The sequence below is a fragment of the Sphaeramia orbicularis genome, chromosome 7 (assembly GCF_902148855.1).
Source record: "Sphaeramia orbicularis chromosome 7, fSphaOr1.1, whole genome shotgun sequence".
Classification (NCBI taxonomy): domain Eukaryota; kingdom Metazoa; phylum Chordata; class Actinopteri; order Kurtiformes; family Apogonidae; genus Sphaeramia; species Sphaeramia orbicularis.
Genome location: NC_043963.1, coordinates 45,107,246 through 45,124,584, shown reverse-complemented (window position 1 = coordinate 45,124,584; position 17,339 = coordinate 45,107,246). Strand labels below are relative to the sequence as shown.

Here is a 17,339-nt window from a genome sequence, read left to right as displayed (position 1 = left end):
AAAATAAAGCAATTATAGAACAAGAGTCTGAATAAAACCAAAGAGAGAAAAGAAGAAGGGGAAAGTGGTGATAAGACAGCGTTACACAACATGAGTACAGGTAATGAACCGTCAGGTGGTATCTGCTGTACATGTCTGACACATCAGCTCAGGTGTGAAGAACTCTGATCTGTTCTCTTTCATTTTCATGGAAATCTCAGTTTCCAAATTTGGAAAAACAAATATACAGTAAACATGAATATACAAACATTTAATGATCTGATGATCTGTAAAAATTTTGACACAATATGTCATTCCTTAAGTCATTTATTTTAGCATTAGTAATAATATCAGTGTTATATTAGTAATAATCAGTGCTGCCAAATTTAACAGTTGAATTTTTGTGATAGATCTGTAATATTTAACACCTAACACCCATTTGTGGCAGCTGACTTGTGACGAGTCGGGCAGTTTTACTGGTTTAACCACATTTCTCAGCCATATGATGGCGTCACGGATGTTTTCTGAGTCAAACAGCTTTTCAAGCCTGAAGCTTTTGTTACTGATTACATAGTGCAGTCAGTGCTTTTTCACCCTGAGTATTTCTAAAGCTCAGGCACAATTGGGCTTTTGCTGTAGTCTGAAATAAAATATGAGAATGTAACTTTTGTATGATTGAATTTGTCCTCAATCAAAGACAATCAATCTGAAAAAACTGAAGGCAAAAACAGTTCAAGTAGGGAATTTTTTAAAATATATAATAAGGATCTGTAGACAAAGGTGAGAAAAATAACAACAAAAATAAATTAAACAAAGAGAAAAGAACATCACAGGGTTTCTGCAGGTATCAGCAAATCTAATTTAATGCCTTTTAATGCCACTTTAAACAAATTTAATGCTCATAACCAACTGCAGATACAGTTTTATATATAGTTTTATGACAGTTTACCGTTGACAGGCTTTAACCAGCTTCTGAATAGTTCCTCCTCTAATCACTTCTGCTGAAACTTGCATTTTCCCGACATTTACTAATATTCCCACCACTCTGTTGCCACAACATGAGCACACTCACAGCATGCTGCATTCCAAGCATCTGGTGTTGTGATTTCGTGTATCGGCCATAAACAACAGACAATTAAAGGGTTCCACCTGTCAATCATCACACTATACTTCCAATCAAAATTATTAAATGTTTATAAAATCAAAATAAATCGTGAATAACAATGCTTTTGTCCATCAAGTGCATTTAATTTTTTAATGCCGCTGGACATCGAATTTAATACTTTTTAATGCCATTTAAGGCCTTAATTTTCAAAAAATCTATTTAATGACTTTTAATGCTTTTTAATGACCCGCAGAAACCCTGACATCAGTATCAGTGTTTATTGCTATGGGGCAAGAATTTCACAACCACTATATCCCTACCAAAACCCAGCCTTCAGATAACTGAAACTTATCAAGTTCAAGTCATTTTGGTTTTAAAGAACGGCATCGTCTATGTCCAGCATTTAATAATGTATCTACAGTTGTGCTCAAAATTATTCACACTACAACAGGAACACTTACAGTAAACATCTTGAGGCGCCATCAAAAACCAAGGCTAATCTATTGACTTTTAAAAAAGACACTGGACTAAGTAGACCTAGAGTATGAATAATGTTGAAAATGGTGTTTTTTCAAAATCTATGTATAAAATACCCCTGCAATAAAGGTATTTCACTTGTCATATATAAGTCAAAAACAAAATTCAGTCATCAGACTATGCACTGCACCTCTCCTAATGGTAAAGAATGTGTGTCAAATTTGAAAATAATCGGGTGAACAGTGTCAGAGAAATGGGTTGGACAAAAATCTCAGACAAATGGAAAGATGAACAGAATTCCAGGTGTAGCTACAGGGTGGGTGAAAAGTAACTAGGTGTTAGAAACTGCTTATAGAATTTTTAGTATCACTGAAGTCATGACGAAAATATTTTTAAACAGACAACACTAATGGGGATTTCTTATTGTCTTATTGTCTTTTTTCTTATTTCACAGATTCAGGAGGTTCTCAGTGATATCCCAGACGATGTCCTTCAGAAGGTTGTTCATTCCATCCCTGGCCGTTTGAGGAGACTGGTTGACGCCACCAGTGCTTATGTTAAAATATGAAAATTTACGTGCATTTTCCCATGTAGTAATGTTTCAATAAATTTGTAATAGGAATATGGATTTTATTACCAATTTTTAATGCCTAGTTACTTTTCACCCACCCTGTATATACCTATAAATCTATATCTATAAAAACTAAAGCTCTACAACATAAAACAGCACATAACGAATGTGTATTTGTCAAAACTCGCCATATTCAAGGTGTAACTACTGGTCATTGTTTTACTCTTATATAGAAAGCAGAGGAAGGAGGGACAACGATAATCCTGCCAGTGTTCAACACAAATATTGACCTGAATTTTGGCAGGGTACTATTATACCACCCTTTCAAGACAACAGTATGAGTTAAATTCTGAATTGAGCTTACCCGGGCGGCAGTGGTCCGGCGTTGACTGAGGGGACTCGGGGGTTCACAGCAGGTGTGACACTGCTGGTTGGTTGTCTGGTTGCTGTGGCTCCACATCCAGAGGCTGCTGGGGAGTTCCGATCTGGCCCCGCTGATGGACTGGAATCAGGGGCTGTAGAGGCTCCGGAGGCAGCGGTTCGTACCGGCGTGTCAGAGCCTGAGTGACCGTTACTGCCTTCAGCTGGTGCAGAGCCGTTGGTGGATGCTGGGACATTTAAAAAGGTAAAATTAATCACTAACGCTCATGTTTATTAATTTTGTGACTGAAATTCATTGCTACTTGCTGAAGATTTATAATGAACAGCCATTTCTAATTCGACTGACAAATTCTAAGTTGGGTAGAGCCGTAAAGGGACATAAACCCAGTAGAAGGAAAAGGTTTATTTCTTTGAGTTCTAGAAAATCATCTCGAAATACCCAATCAACAGCATGGAGCAAGTGCAGGATTCCGAGACACAAAACTGCATTTGCAAATTCAGCATTCTCATGTGTGGCCATGCGACAGTGGAACACATTACCAACAGAACTATTAACAATTACAAACTATCACACATTCCGCATGGTGAAAAACCAGCTACTGTCAAACCAAACCTGTAGCCATAATGTAATGTAATGTAAACATGCTCCGAGTGTGTGTGTGTGACAGACTGCGGTGGGACATAAGAGTGAATGGTTGGATGTGAATAGGGATGTAACGATTACCGGTATAACGATAACCCGCGGTAAAATTGCCAATGGTTAGTACTACCATTTAAATTCGAATTATCATGATAACTGTGTTTGATTACCGCACTTTTCTGGAGAAAACGCCTATGTAAAGATCTGCTTTTATGTTAACTATTTGAGTATAGTTTTAATTTATTACAATTTTAATTGCATATACCTAATATTTGAAACCAATATTCCCTTTTAAAGTCTTTGAAAAGGTTCGTTAAGCATCTGTGTGTTATTTATGCAATAAATTATATACATTTTTCAAATCGGATTTTATATATTTTTTGGGTTTTCTGGCCTTTTATGTTTTTATACAAGGTTAAATTGAAAAAAATAATAGGCAGTTTGATATAAATGAAGTTGTGCTGAAAAAAAAGATACCAAACATGGGTAAAAAAAAAAAAAAAAAGTCTTTATATTGTATATAAAGGCAAAATCAAATGTACTGAAAACCAGAAAAAATAGGCTCAGACCACTAAGGGTTAATACTTGAATATTTCTGCCAACAGAAAGTGCATCGTGCCAATTATTTTATTTGTTTTTTTTTGTTGTGGTTTTTTTTCCAAAATATAACTTGGTTAAATTCTTTCAGTGTGTGTATAAGTACTTTTTGAACATTTTGAGCACAATTTCAACAATACCGCGATAATAATGATGACCATGATAATTTTGGTGACAATAAGCGTGATATGAGCTTTTCATATCGTTACATCCCTAGATGTGAATGAATATTTTATACAAATGGAGTTAAAAACATGCATTTTTAACTGTTTTTTAAATGTTTTAGTTTTTATTAATGTCTGTTTTTTTAATGATAACATCAGCCTGTCGAGGGACTACAGGTGGAAATTAGCACTAGTGCTAGAACCTGGCACACTACATCTGTCCTTTTTAAGGTTAATGTATATTGTGCATTGTCCCTGTCTAAATAGATAAATTAAATGAAAAAAAAAAAAAAAAAAAAAGAAATGAAAAAATGAATCCACATCTGACCTGGTGAAGATGTGGGTCTTCGTGGGGTTGGGGGAGGAGGTCTGGAGGGTCTTGGTGGTCTCAGCGGCCGTGAGCTCCCTGATGAAATTGAGGGAGACCCTGTGTTGTTCGTCAACCTCCGACCACCGGGTGAAGACCTATGCTCGACACCATCCACAGCAGGAGAGTTGTCTCGACTCCGCCTGCGAGGACAGAGAGAGAGAGAGAGAGAGGCTTAAATAAAGCTGGAAGGGAGTGGACACTAGAAGTGTGAGAGCAGAAGGTAGGAAACGGTATGTACCTAATGACATGATCCCCATTAGGCTGCGATTCTCCATTTGATGTACCTGAAAACACACATGAATGCAGACAGAGAACAAATATCAACATATATGGTTGTAACACACACGAGTGAAAGGAAAAAGTTCTCAGTTTCCCCTAAAGCATTTAGTCACATATGGACAGTGTTGGGAGTAACTCCACAACCTAAACTCCAGAAATTGGATAATGATTGGAGTATTAGTGTGAATTTAAACAGGCTCATTGTGTCTTTGATGTTTCGGCTGGTCACATACTACATAGTCTTCCTGGTCAGAACCAAGTCAGCATGCTGCCTGGAACACAGCCATGAGGATTGTTCATTTGGGATTATATGACCCAAATATGATCACTTTTATGTCCACCTCATCGCATGACCAGTAAACTCTATCCACCAATGACAAACATATGTAGCTAAAACCTCCAGAAAAAAGAAACATGCACACACACACACACACACACACACACCAGCTGTAAACAGGGCTTACTGTGATGGTCGGCCTCCGCTGAGGCAAACATCTCCGGGTCGACAGTCATGCCGTCCAGACAGACGGACAGGTCCCCCACCATGTCTGACTGGTCTCTGTCTGCACACAGCTGCAACGTCTGCACCACCTCAGAGACTACAACAAACCACATCACATCCAAATGATGACAAGTCAAATACAAGTTTATTCAATGAATAATGTAGGAATATAAAACCAGTGAAAACATACACAAAAACACAAACACAGAATAGAAGGTAATAAGAAATATAGAAATTCAACCCAGATTTCTAAGAGTAAAAAAGCTCAAAAGATACAGTTTTTCCATCACCTGAAAGGTACATGTCAATATGACCATCTTGAGCATTTCAAACATTGTCACTAATATCCAATATCAAAATTCTGTGTGAATTTAAATGAAAAGAACAGCAAACCACATTTAAATCCATGTTTCTGCTGAAGTGATTTCATGTTCATTTATATGTTTAAACTATAAATGATTTCAAAGTGCTGTGTGTTTTCTTTCTGTGACACGGGCCATCTGTCAGCTCTGACATGTGACTGAGTTGCCCCATCATTAGCTGCTGGACAGTGTCCATGCATAAAAATGTTAGGACGGAGGACTGAATGGAGTCTTTATGGGAAAAACCCAAAGACAAACAAAATGGAAATGAAGTAAAAAAAAAAAAAAAAAAAAAAAAAAAAAAAAGGGGGAACACAAAAAACAGCAGCCCCCTTCAGTGAAATCACCTGCAAATAATTGTTAATACTTTGCTTCCACAGTATGTGGTTTGTAGTCGTGATGTGCAGATCGATACCGAAATATCAATATCTCCGATACCAGATCTTTACACTCTAGAATCGATTCACAAATCACAATATCGATACTTTTGATACTTCGGTCATTTGAGGTCATGTATATCAGGAACATGGTGGAAAGTAACTGAACTGTTGGCATCTTGTTCAAATGATATGCAATTGGTGCGAACTACTTCTTCTTCTACTGTGTCACGCCTCTCAGTCAGTCAACTCTGACTCACTCAATCTGTTCTGAGCAAAAAACGGAACAGACTTAAGAGGAAAACAGTAAATATGCTATTGCTCCTTTACAAAAACTTGTGAATGAGGGAAAGTATCAATGTTGGATGCTTTTGTTGAAGTGTTACATGTTCAGTATTTTCATGTTTCATGTCAATACATTCATGGAACGTGAATTAATATGCAAGTTTTCATTTTTACTATAGTTCTTAATAATTAAACAATAATTACTCTCATGTCTCGTATTCTTTATAAAGTTATAATTTATAATACACTTTTTTTTTTTTAGATTTTCTAGACATTAAGTGTATTTGTTTTGTACAAAGTATCGGTATCAGATCGATATCGCCGATACCAGCCTGAATTTTACTCGGTATCAGATCAGAACAGAAATCCGTCTTATCGAACATCACTAGTTTGTAGGATTTTTGAATCACTGATTGACCACACCTCATCACACATTTTTACAATAACTCCTCAATGCCTGCTCTCACAGAGGCTTTTGTCTGTACATTCATAATAAAATCTGCCACAGGCTGACATGACCTCAGGGCACATGAGTAGATGTGGTGCCTTCTTCTCATGTGCATGCACCTCATACTCACTTTTCATATCGTTTGACTTGAGTGTGTCGCTGACATTTAATGTGGCTGTGCCGAGCAACACGTCCGACTTCAGGGTCTGATGGCTCCATACGCGAAACACAAGGTTGCTGAATGGAGTCACAATCCTGAAAAATACATAAATAAAAAAATAAGCTTCAACAGACTGTTTTCTATGTTTCTAAAGATGAGCACTGAAGCTTGAGATTTCCACCTGCTAGTTTTATCATTAATTTGCATTTTATTTCTAATGACATATGCCTTTTTCAGCTTCATCAGAGCTTTAGGGTTAGGTAACATGACAAGGTAACGTGAAGTGTTTGATAGTTTTTAAGCATCACTGGGTATCACTGTCTTCACATACAAATATGTTTACTGAACTCATTTCCTTCCTAAAGTTTTCCAGAACTTTATGTTGTCTTCTTTTATTCACAATTATCCTACTCAATACTCAAGCAAATTTTATCTTCCGTACTGCCGAACTTCTGTCAGTCAGTATTCTCTAAAATATTGTGGACCACATTTTTGGAATAATTTACAACCTGAAATCAATCAACATCTTCTTTATCATTATTTAAAAAGCATCTGAGAAGGATTCTAATTTACAAAAAAATGTAAGGCTGTATATCATTTGATTTGTATTTCTATTATTTTACTTTAGATTATTATTTCAGTTATATTGTATTTTTAATTCTTTTTTTTGCCCCTGTGTAATTGTTTATTTCCGGGGAGGTATTTACATAAGCCTTTTTTGGCTTCTATCCACTCTTGCACAATGGTGTTACTTGCATGAAAATTGTTTTTTACATTTTCCTCTTGCTGTTTATGATATGCAAATAAAATAAAATTAAATCAAATTTGAAAAAACCCACAACGATCTTTCAGTGTTTTGTAATTCAAGTGATCTGAAAGACATGATATATCTGATATATCTGCATCTACTCCTTGCTTGTGTTTTGCCGTTGTTAAAAATCTATCATGTGGTTGACTACATGACTCACGGCTGTAATTACCGATCGCTAATAGAATGAAACAAAATCAAGGCATCTGTATTGATATTTAGTCTTTTGATTTGGACCAACAGGCTCCGGAAATCTTCATTAATAGATGCTTTCCATAAAAACTTTACACATACCTGTATATAAATTGTTGCATTGTTGTGACTGTGGAGCTGCTGGACACTTTGAATTTAACCCATGGGGATGAAAACAGTATATTCTATCTATCTTCTTCCATTTACCTAAAATCCATGACATGACATGGAAAAACATCTGACCTTTGGGTGAGTTTGCACAGAAAGACCCACAAGTATCTAGTGTTCCGAAAATGAATGGAGTATGCATACAATAATATAAACCAGGGTTCCTGCAAGTTAAATTACAGTCTTTTTAAGACGTTTTTGTGACTACATACAACAGAATTTAATGCCCATTTCAAAGCCTGGGGGAGAATGATCTTTTCTCCAACCAGGCATTATTAAATGTGTACTTCCCCATACTTACGCTTGCGAGTCGTCCCTTAAAGTTCCCAAAGCTAGCTTTCTCAGGCGACTAACAGTTGCATGTGCGTTGAGCTGAATGTTCTGTGATCATTTTTCACCGGGGGCTGCAAAGTTAGCGATAACTGGTTCCTAATTTCAGTAAAAATTGTCGGGTTGGAACAGGTGGAACTGAGCAGACTAATGTTACTTTCTTTGCAGCTTGGACATTGAACAGACACACTGAAACACAATACAGCCAACAAGTTTGTGGCAATGTAACTTAAGATCAACCATATCAAATTTAATACCTTTTTTTAAGGTATTAAATGCAGATTTGTAAATTCAAGACTTTTAAAGGAGTGAGAATTTGCTTTTTACCTCCACCAGGAGGTATTGTGATTGCTTTGCTTTGTGTATTTGCGTGTTCGTTTGTTAGCAGGATAACTCAAAAAGTTATGGACAGATTTTCATGAAATTTTCAGGAAATGTTGATACTGGCACAAGGAAGAAATGATTAAATTTTGGTGGTGAAATGGGGGGGGCAGATCTGTCTTGGTGGAGGTCTGCGCTCTCCGAGTGCTTTTCTTGTTTTTAAACGGAATAATACATTTTAAAACATTTCCCTGTGGTCTACATAAACTGTAAATGCTCTGCTTGGGTCTGAATTCTTCATTAGCTCAACTCCACAGGTCCATCTTCAACCCTATTTCTGAGTAATGACACCAGACAGATCGTTTTGAGCGCTGGCCCTTTAAATCCACATGAGCCACTTCACGCCCCACCCCCTCCAGGTTGTTGGCTGTGCTGCTCTGTCCTGTTCAACCAACACGTCAACATTTTAGGTAATCAGCTCAAAGTTTGGACATATTTTCAGTATGGACAACAACCACTGCTGCTGACAAACAATTATGGTGTACTCAGAGAAATGTTCTTCCGAAATCTTGACCTTATATGTGCAAATGTCATGACGTAACTAGTTACAGACATAACAAATTAAGCAGGAATTAAAACGGGTTGTAGAAATCCACTCAATTTTTGCCAAAATGAATATAAAGATTGCTTTGCAGCACCTGGAAGGTTCAAATTCAAACTTTATGAACTATTAGGGTCCCCAAATACACAAATAAATGTGCCAAGACTAATAAAAGTGGGTTTAGTAAAATATGACCCCTTTAAGACCCCGCGGGAACCCTGATAAACTATTAGAATGTTTATTTTAAATTTTGAGAGGGAAAATACACATATCTTCTGCAAAGTCGACAACCCTCCTGCAAAGTACAGCCTCCCCTATTTTTGACACCCTCTTTTCTTCCAGAATAATTTTCATGCAGTCCTTTACACACCATGGTTAAGAGGATCTTTTCAAACTGGTATTTAGCAGGTAAAAACAGACAGCAGCTCGTACTACCTCAGTTGCTCTGTGAGTAGGTCTTTGTGTTGCTCTGAAAGCAACCCCCACGGACAATAAAGTTCAGGAGCTATTCAGGGACAACAAGTGTGTGTAACCATCACTATGACAGTTGTTTAGTGCCAGCGCCCTTAGCACAGGAAGAGACATCTGTGGGCACATGGGCTCAGGTCGTGTTACGTCCCATAGTAAACACTTGTTATATAATAACTGCCCCCATGGGTGCAGGAGAAACTGTAGAAGATGTCTATGTTAAGAAGGTCGGTGTACACACTGGGCTAAAATTACAGGGACATCTGATGTGTGAATATGTTGGGAGCGCAGGAAGTTGAGCGGCGTCAGTGCAATAAACGTACAGCTTATGTTTAGACACCAGATTCCTGTAAACAAAGTGGACTCGCTTTCTCACCTCGGTGAGGCATTTGACCAGCAATGTCACCCACAGAGAGAGGAACAGCATCTGTTCCTTAAGCTGCACTGACCACACAGCTACACTGAAGAAAAAAAGCATGTTGACTCATTTTACAAAAAATACTGCCGCAAAAACACACTGATGAGGACAATTTACGCAATTATGGGGAAGTCTTGCTTGTGTGTACTTTCAAGAAGCTCCTCCAGATGTGTGAGGAAACTCAGAGTCACCTGACATTCTCCAAATCACTGCAAATGCTTCATAAATAACTGGATTTAAACCCTGGTAAACATGAACAATGTCATGAAGGAATGTAAAAACGTGAATACAGTGGAATAATGCGTCTCACATAGGCCTATAAACATGAAGGGCTCAGTGATACTGGAATTAAATATAACAAGGATATTTTTACCTATATTAAATAATTTAAAAAATAGATATTTATTACGCAGTCAATTGGAAGAATATTCTGATAATACCTGGAAGCTAAAGAAAGGTGATTCATTGGCTAAAGAATCTCCACTTGCCCCCCAGGACAGTAAGAAAAACATAAACATTCATGGCCATACAGGTATACATTTCTGAATTTATAAGATGCACTTCTTCTTTTTTTTTTTTTTTTTTTTTTTTTTTTACAGCATCCACTTGTTCTGTGGTTCAATGCTGATAAATTTCCTCTCTACAACATTAACACATATTTGTCACCTTCCAGGGCTGAGGTTGCAGCTTAGAAGTTGTTGTGCTAAATACAGCAATTAGAAATTGTAAAACAGCAGCAAACAGGAAGAAGAACTGTGAGAGAAACAGAGGCTCAGTGTCAGGGTTATTCCCAGAGAGTACATTCTGGAAGCCCGGCTAATATGCAGCCATACAGTCACTCCCACTTCAGTAAAACAACAACAAGGAACATTTCCTTTATCAGTTGGACTGCACACTGTCATCTCTGCAGTTCAAAGAAAATGCTACCAGTAAGTAATGGCTTCCTCTCTTATTTCACTCCAGTGGTCCACCAGGACTCAGCAGTAATATCCTGATGTCAGTTGAAGACATTAATAACAGTAAAGAAAAGAGTAAGTAGAGATAATGGAATGAAACCATGTGGAGGGTATAGTGTTAAACTAACAACAACAACATGCTACAATGTGGAATGTATGTGTAACAGCAGAGTAGTTACATGTCTACATAAACTAAGTTTTACTCAACTTGAGAAAATACAAGATAAAAACCATGGATTTGTACAGTGAAACTGCTTCCTAATGCAAGACTCTGAGCTTCTCTTGAAAATGTAATGATGAAACAGATTACAGGAACCGTCCATAATGTTATGTGATTTCCTCATCAGACATGATATGAGTGTATTAAAGCCAGTGTGACTTTGACTCACACAGTAAGTGGCTGCTTCCATTTGGGACTGTGGGTATTGGTGCACTTCTCTGTCTTTTTGGACTGGCCGTCGACCATCACTTCCACATAAGGACTGGGACCAAACCAGTTCTTCTTGTTCTCTTTCAGTTTTGCTGATAGCACTGAAACAGGAAAACAGGATATGAAAGTTGTGACAATTCTGCAGTTGTAAATAAATATAAACCATATAATGATATAAGACAGGCAAAAGTTAATTTTGATAAAAGGGAATTTTGTTTTTCATCTGAAAAGATTTCAAAGACGTACCAATGACCTGTAGCTGTGCCTTCATAGGGTAACCATTGGAAGTCCCCGACTTGGCGACTCCACTGGCCATGACATAGGGCTGGTCTGAAGGCCTGCAGTGACACAACAAACACATCAGGCAAATGACAAATGAGCAACTTAACAGGACAGATCAGTCATTTCAATGAAAAGCATTCAGCCATCAATAGAAAACTGAGGACTGTATAATTGACCAACAAACTGATCTGTAGTAAGTGGAAGCAACAGAAACCTCTGGATACTTCAATAATAGTTTTCTGCATGTTTTTCAATGTTGAAAGCAGACTGGTTGAAATTAAGTCAAATGGAGCTCACTTACATCAGCGATGTGGATGATTCTATTCCTCTAGAGCTCAGGAAAGCACTTTTTAAATAGATCCTTCAATTACAAACTTCCTGGTCTCTGCATACACCTCTAACCACATTATCACAGTTGCTGACATCTGCTACCAAGCAGCAAGACAACGAAAGGCTGATCTGACGGATCCTCTGTTGGAGCTATCAGCCAGATCGTCATGTGAGACACACAAAAGGTTGCAAACTGTCTGCAAACATTTCCACACTGGTAAAGACAGGTGCCAAAGAAAAAAGCTAACAAAAAAAACAAACAGTTGGATTTGGTCTTTTTCAAAAATATATATTTTAATTATGATGAAAAGCACCGTTAAACATTTCAGTCCAAAATTTCCAACAGGTATTCATTGCAGAGGGGGTCAGGGATGTTCAGTATCAACTGGGTTCAGTCGTCAAAAAGTCAATTTAAAACATTGACTTTTAGAGTGTGGAATATCATAGACTCTGGTTCAAGGAGAAGACACACACAGGTTTAGTAGAGCAAGATACACTTAACATATGAAAACTAATTTTTAGAATACCTTAAAGCAGTGTATGACTTTCATCAGTAATTTTTCTTCAAATTTGTAAAACTCCAGTGATAGCCTAATAATCACCAAACCTTTAGTCTTTCCGTGCTAATGCACCTAAATTACTTCCCTCACAGTGAACAACTTCGAAGATGACTCCATCACAAGCAGTCCATTTGTTTACATACCAAACCGACTTGTCACACCGACCTTTTCGGAAATTTTGTTGTAAGTTCATTATGGGAATGGGAGTTCCACGCAGCTGCAGTGTCTGCTACCAGGTCAGACGAAATGGAAGGAATCACAGTAAGTTAATTGTCATCTTATAATATGGGGTGTGTGATCGTGGAAAACAATACTTAGACATCACTTTCATGGCATTTTGGAAATATGTCATTGTGTAGGCTTATCATATACATACTATTAAGGAGCGAATGAGCGGTGAGGGCCCAGCCATACCCTGTATGCTTGCGAGGTGTGTATGATGAGCCTACACAATGACATATTCCGAAAACACCACAAAACTGATGTCTAAGTATTGTTTTTCACGCTTACACACACTTGACGCACAGTGATTCCTTCCATTTCTTCTGACCTGGTAGCTGACACTGAGGCTGCGTGGAATTCCCATTCCCACAATGCACTTTGCGACAAAATTCTGAAAAGGCTAGAGTGGCATGTCGGTTTGTTATGTAAACAAAAGGGCTGCTTGTGATGGAGTTATCTACGAAGTTGTTCACCATGAAGGAAGTGGTTTAGGTGTCTAACCATGGAAAGACTAATGGATTAATGATACTTAGGCTATCACTGGGGTTTTACTAATTTGAAGCACAAGTAGTGATGAAAGTCATACGCTGCTTTAAGTAAACTGTAATCTGATTTCACATGCTCATCTCTTCTACACAAATGTTTTGTCCGTGAGCTACCTAGTGCCTAGAATAGTTCACACATCAAGACTGTAAAATGTCAGAGTTGGAGTTAACAGACCAGGGAGTAGATACATGTACATGTTGGTGTGATGACATTTAATATCTACAACCTACCCTCATTGTTTGCAAACTCATCTTTAAATACAGTTTCAAAATTCATGGCTGTGGTATTTCCTGGTATATTTTATTTCATAGGAAAAAAAGTGAAGATCTATTTCTATTACTTCAGGCATCTGACTTTAACATAAGAAAACCAGGAAGCTCAAATTGCTTGCTCAGACATTTCTGGGTTTTAAGGCTGGTTTCAGCAGAACTTTGGGTTTGGACTGTGAAGGTCACAGCACAGGGCTGAGTGTCTGCTGACCGCTGTCTAATTCACAATGAAAATACATTGATTTTTCCTGGATTGTATTACCTCCGCCAAGGAGGTTATGTTTTTGCCAGGGTTTGTTTGTCTGTTTGTCTGTCCATTAGTGTGCAACATAACTCAAAAAGTTATGGACAGATTTTGATGAAATTTTCAGGGTTTGTTGGAAATGGGATAAGGAAGAAATGATTAACTTTTGGGGGTGAGGGGGCCCACTGATCAGCCTTGGCGGAGGTCTGCGCTCTCCGAGTGCTTCTAGTTTATCTAGCAGCCACACCAGTTATAACAATTCTTTTCAGCCACTGATTACAGCACATTATGTGATTTGTGGCCTTATGTTCATCCTTGTCAGTTAAAGCTGCAAGATTTGAAAATACACATTTTTCTTCTGCAGCTCTCTCCTCTCAATCCAAATCAAAAATTTTAATAGAAATATCAGTGAAATGACATCACTCCCTGCTGCTGAGCCAAAAAGAAGGTATTTTTCAAAGCTTCCTTGTCATGCCACTGAGTAGAGCAACACCTGTCAGATGACTTAAATTGCACTATACTGATAAGATAATTATGCTGTTTTTACACTGTGATTCCAAAACAATCAAATACCGCTTTATTTTAACTAATAAGTCAGTTTATTTGAAATCAAGTGATTTTAAAGAAAATGAGTTTGGAGGATTTTTATAGGTTCAATATGCAAGATCTATGCGTGTATGTGTACTTGTGTAAGTTAAGTTTAAGATATCTTTCTGTTTAGTGCTGGTCGAAGCTGGTTGTTAATTAACGTTAGCTAATGCCACTGCTACAGTAATGACTGTCTCAGTTGCCCCTGCATGATAACAGTCTGTACTCTAATTTCTATGGGAGGACTTAGGTCAGTTTTCAGCAAACATCCTTAGGTCACTCAGTTTCTACAGTGTCTCACTTTTGCTCTTCTACAGTAGCAAATGTGTGCATCACAGGCTAGTTTTAGCTTAAAAACACAGTTAGCTAATGTCAACAAACCACCAGCAGACATGACATGACAACATTAATTTTCATGTAAGCAAACAAGCATGTGCCAATCTTATTTTACTCCTAAAAAAAGAGCCCTGAGCAAAACAAGATGAGTGTCCCTGACAGAGCATATGATTCATATCACTTTCAGACTTATCAAATCATTCAGTGAGCCACTGTGTCTGGGGCAGCACGATTAATCAAAATGCAGTGTCAGTCCAGGCAATTAGATAACTGCAAAAAAAAGCTGCAATTTAGAGGCCCAGTATATTTTTGGTACAGTGATACTAAGCAGAAAGAGTAGAAAAAAGTCAGATGTAAAAACTACTAAAATGAATTTGCAGCTTTTTTTATATACATTTATGGTTATTATAGTACATTAAATTTGTAAATTCTTTCATGACCACACAAGGAGACTCAAATTGCAAATTACAATATTTTTCACAATTACAACAATATGATCATACCCTATAGATCAGAATACTGTCATCCCAATACTCCCACCAGGTTTGTCCCTTATTTTATCACCCGTCTCTGAAGTTTCTGTGCTTCTGGAGCAAAACATAATGCAACCAATTTCATGCTCCTCTGAAAGAAAACTTCAAAAGACCTGACCCTTTGCACTGAACATAAAACAACACATATAGATATGCATGAATAAAAGGGAAACAGTGGAGGCAAAATGTCAGGAATAAGGTCCAGGAATCTAGTCCTCGCTGAGTTAGTGAATAATGCATCTTCTTCAGTCTATCTCATTTCATATGCACACGGCAGAGCAGGAGAAAGTGAGGCACTCTTTGGGTAAACTTTCACTTTGGCTACTGCTTTGGTCTCTGTCAATTATTCATTGCAACTGCTGACTTTGCAGCCGCGTAAGCAAGTGAACTGCGTTGCATTGATGACGGTCTATGCTGAATATTAAACTGGGCAACGAACTGTCAATGACCAAAGGATTATCCCATACAAAACTAGTTTGATTCTGATACATCTGTTTTTAACTTGCTCCCTTTTCAGGCCACTTGAACAACTTACTGAGATAACCTCACCTGAACATCATCCTCATGACTTCAAATCTCCCAAAAAAAAAGCACCTTCAAGGTGACCTACTTAGTGTAATGACAAGAAACATAGAAACCAGATCTTGTCTTGTTCTACTACTTCAAGGAAGAAAAATAGAAAAATAGAAACCAGATCTTGTCTTGTTCTACTACTTCAAGGAAGTTACATTCAGAAGAATTTATTATTAATCAGTGCTTTACGATAAGAGAGCACCTTTAGTAATTTGGCACAGTGGCACTCATCTGACACTGAAAAGTGGCCATTATGACAAACAACAAAACAACTAGACACTGACCAATCTTGTAGAGTTTCTTTTTAGTTATGATTCTGTACATATTCATATTCCTCCCACCTACTGACTATTACTAAAGAAGGTAAAAAGCCTACAATCAGTACAGCTCTGTGGGGCAAAAAAAGGAGAAGCATACTGCTGAATCTTACAGTAATCAGTCAAGATATACCACTGGCTTTTGGGTTGCATCTACACTGCTAGGTAGCTCTAATGTAGTACAGGTGTAACGTGTCTTTAAACTGTAAGGTGCAACATCAACTGTAATCTTAAGGATGATGAAGCTGCCAAAGTGAGATTAGGGAGTTTACTGCATTAGTGTAACTATATGAAAAAACCCAGTTAAGGAGAAGCACTATTAAACCCTAAAACTGTGCCAGAGAGATTTGTGTAAATGATGAGTATCGTTAACTTCTTTGTATTCATGACCCATCTACACTCCCTTTTCTGACATGCTAAGCTAACAAACGCTGTGAAAGATTACATAATTTAATCCAACCAGGAATAGTTAGCGATGCAATGGGGAACACTGGGTACTTTCTAGCTAACACGCGGAAATAACGTGGAACGCTGTATAAATATACATTAGCGGTGTGGTTGGAGAAGTTGCTGAGTACGTGTTGAATGTCAGCTGGGAAGCCAATGTTGACAGCCTACTGCCATCCCAGTCCGGGCTAGCTGTTAGCCTGCTAGCTTGTATCATCATCATGGCTGGCTGGAAATCCGAAAGTCCAATGGCTATTAAAAAAAAACACAGATACAATCCTTGAGAGAGCTTGTAATCGGCCTCTATCACTTACCCGAATCCGACGGCAGGCTGTTTAACCAAAGTGGTGTCGTTGCGGTAAAGTCCCGTCCCGTGGGTCTGCAGGATGTTTGGGTTTCTGTCGGGGTTTCACTTCAAGGAAGAAGAAACTTCCACCATCTTCGTAAGCATAGGTCACGTGATCGAAACAAGGTGGGGCACGCGTTACTCCCCTTGGCCTCTGTGATTGGCCGAAATACTGATACATTTACGGTCTAGGCAGCGTCGTACATCTCAGCTCTCTGTGTAATCGCAGGTCTAAATGATTTTTTTTATGCAGCAGTGTTTCATTTGTTTTATTTGTGTTTGTAGTGCCATAATATTTGCTGAGCAATTAATAAATATATTAATTGGCATGAATAAAATTTTAAAGATTTAAACTGT

General features: G+C 37.9%; 1 protein-coding gene across 2 annotated transcripts in view; it reads right to left on the bottom strand.

Annotated features, from left to right (window-relative positions):
- The window catches only part of LOC115422640 (E3 ubiquitin-protein ligase Itchy-like), a 39,048-nt gene extending 21,968 nt beyond the window's left edge, over nucleotides 1–17,080 (bottom strand). Inside the window, exons 1-9 of one of the 2 annotated variants that reach the window (XM_030139073.1) lie at nucleotides 16,951–17,080; nucleotides 11,636–11,727; nucleotides 11,349–11,490; nucleotides 6,668–6,792; nucleotides 5,028–5,162; nucleotides 4,523–4,568; nucleotides 4,243–4,424; nucleotides 3,156–3,158; nucleotides 2,497–2,740 (exon numbers count right to left, since the gene is read on the bottom strand). In XM_030139073.1, the coding sequence (XP_029994933.1) occupies nucleotides 2,497–2,740; nucleotides 3,156–3,158; nucleotides 4,243–4,424; nucleotides 4,523–4,568; nucleotides 5,028–5,162; nucleotides 6,668–6,792; nucleotides 11,349–11,490; nucleotides 11,636–11,705 (947 nt within the window). In that variant the 5' untranslated portion in view covers nucleotides 11,706–11,727; nucleotides 16,951–17,080. The remainder of the gene's footprint in view (nucleotides 1–2,496; nucleotides 2,741–3,155; nucleotides 3,159–4,242; nucleotides 4,425–4,522; nucleotides 4,569–5,027; nucleotides 5,163–6,667; nucleotides 6,793–11,348; nucleotides 11,491–11,635; nucleotides 11,728–16,950) is intronic. The other variant, XM_030139074.1, reaches the window with a different exon arrangement.
- Nucleotides 17,081–17,339: the final 259 nt, after the last annotated feature.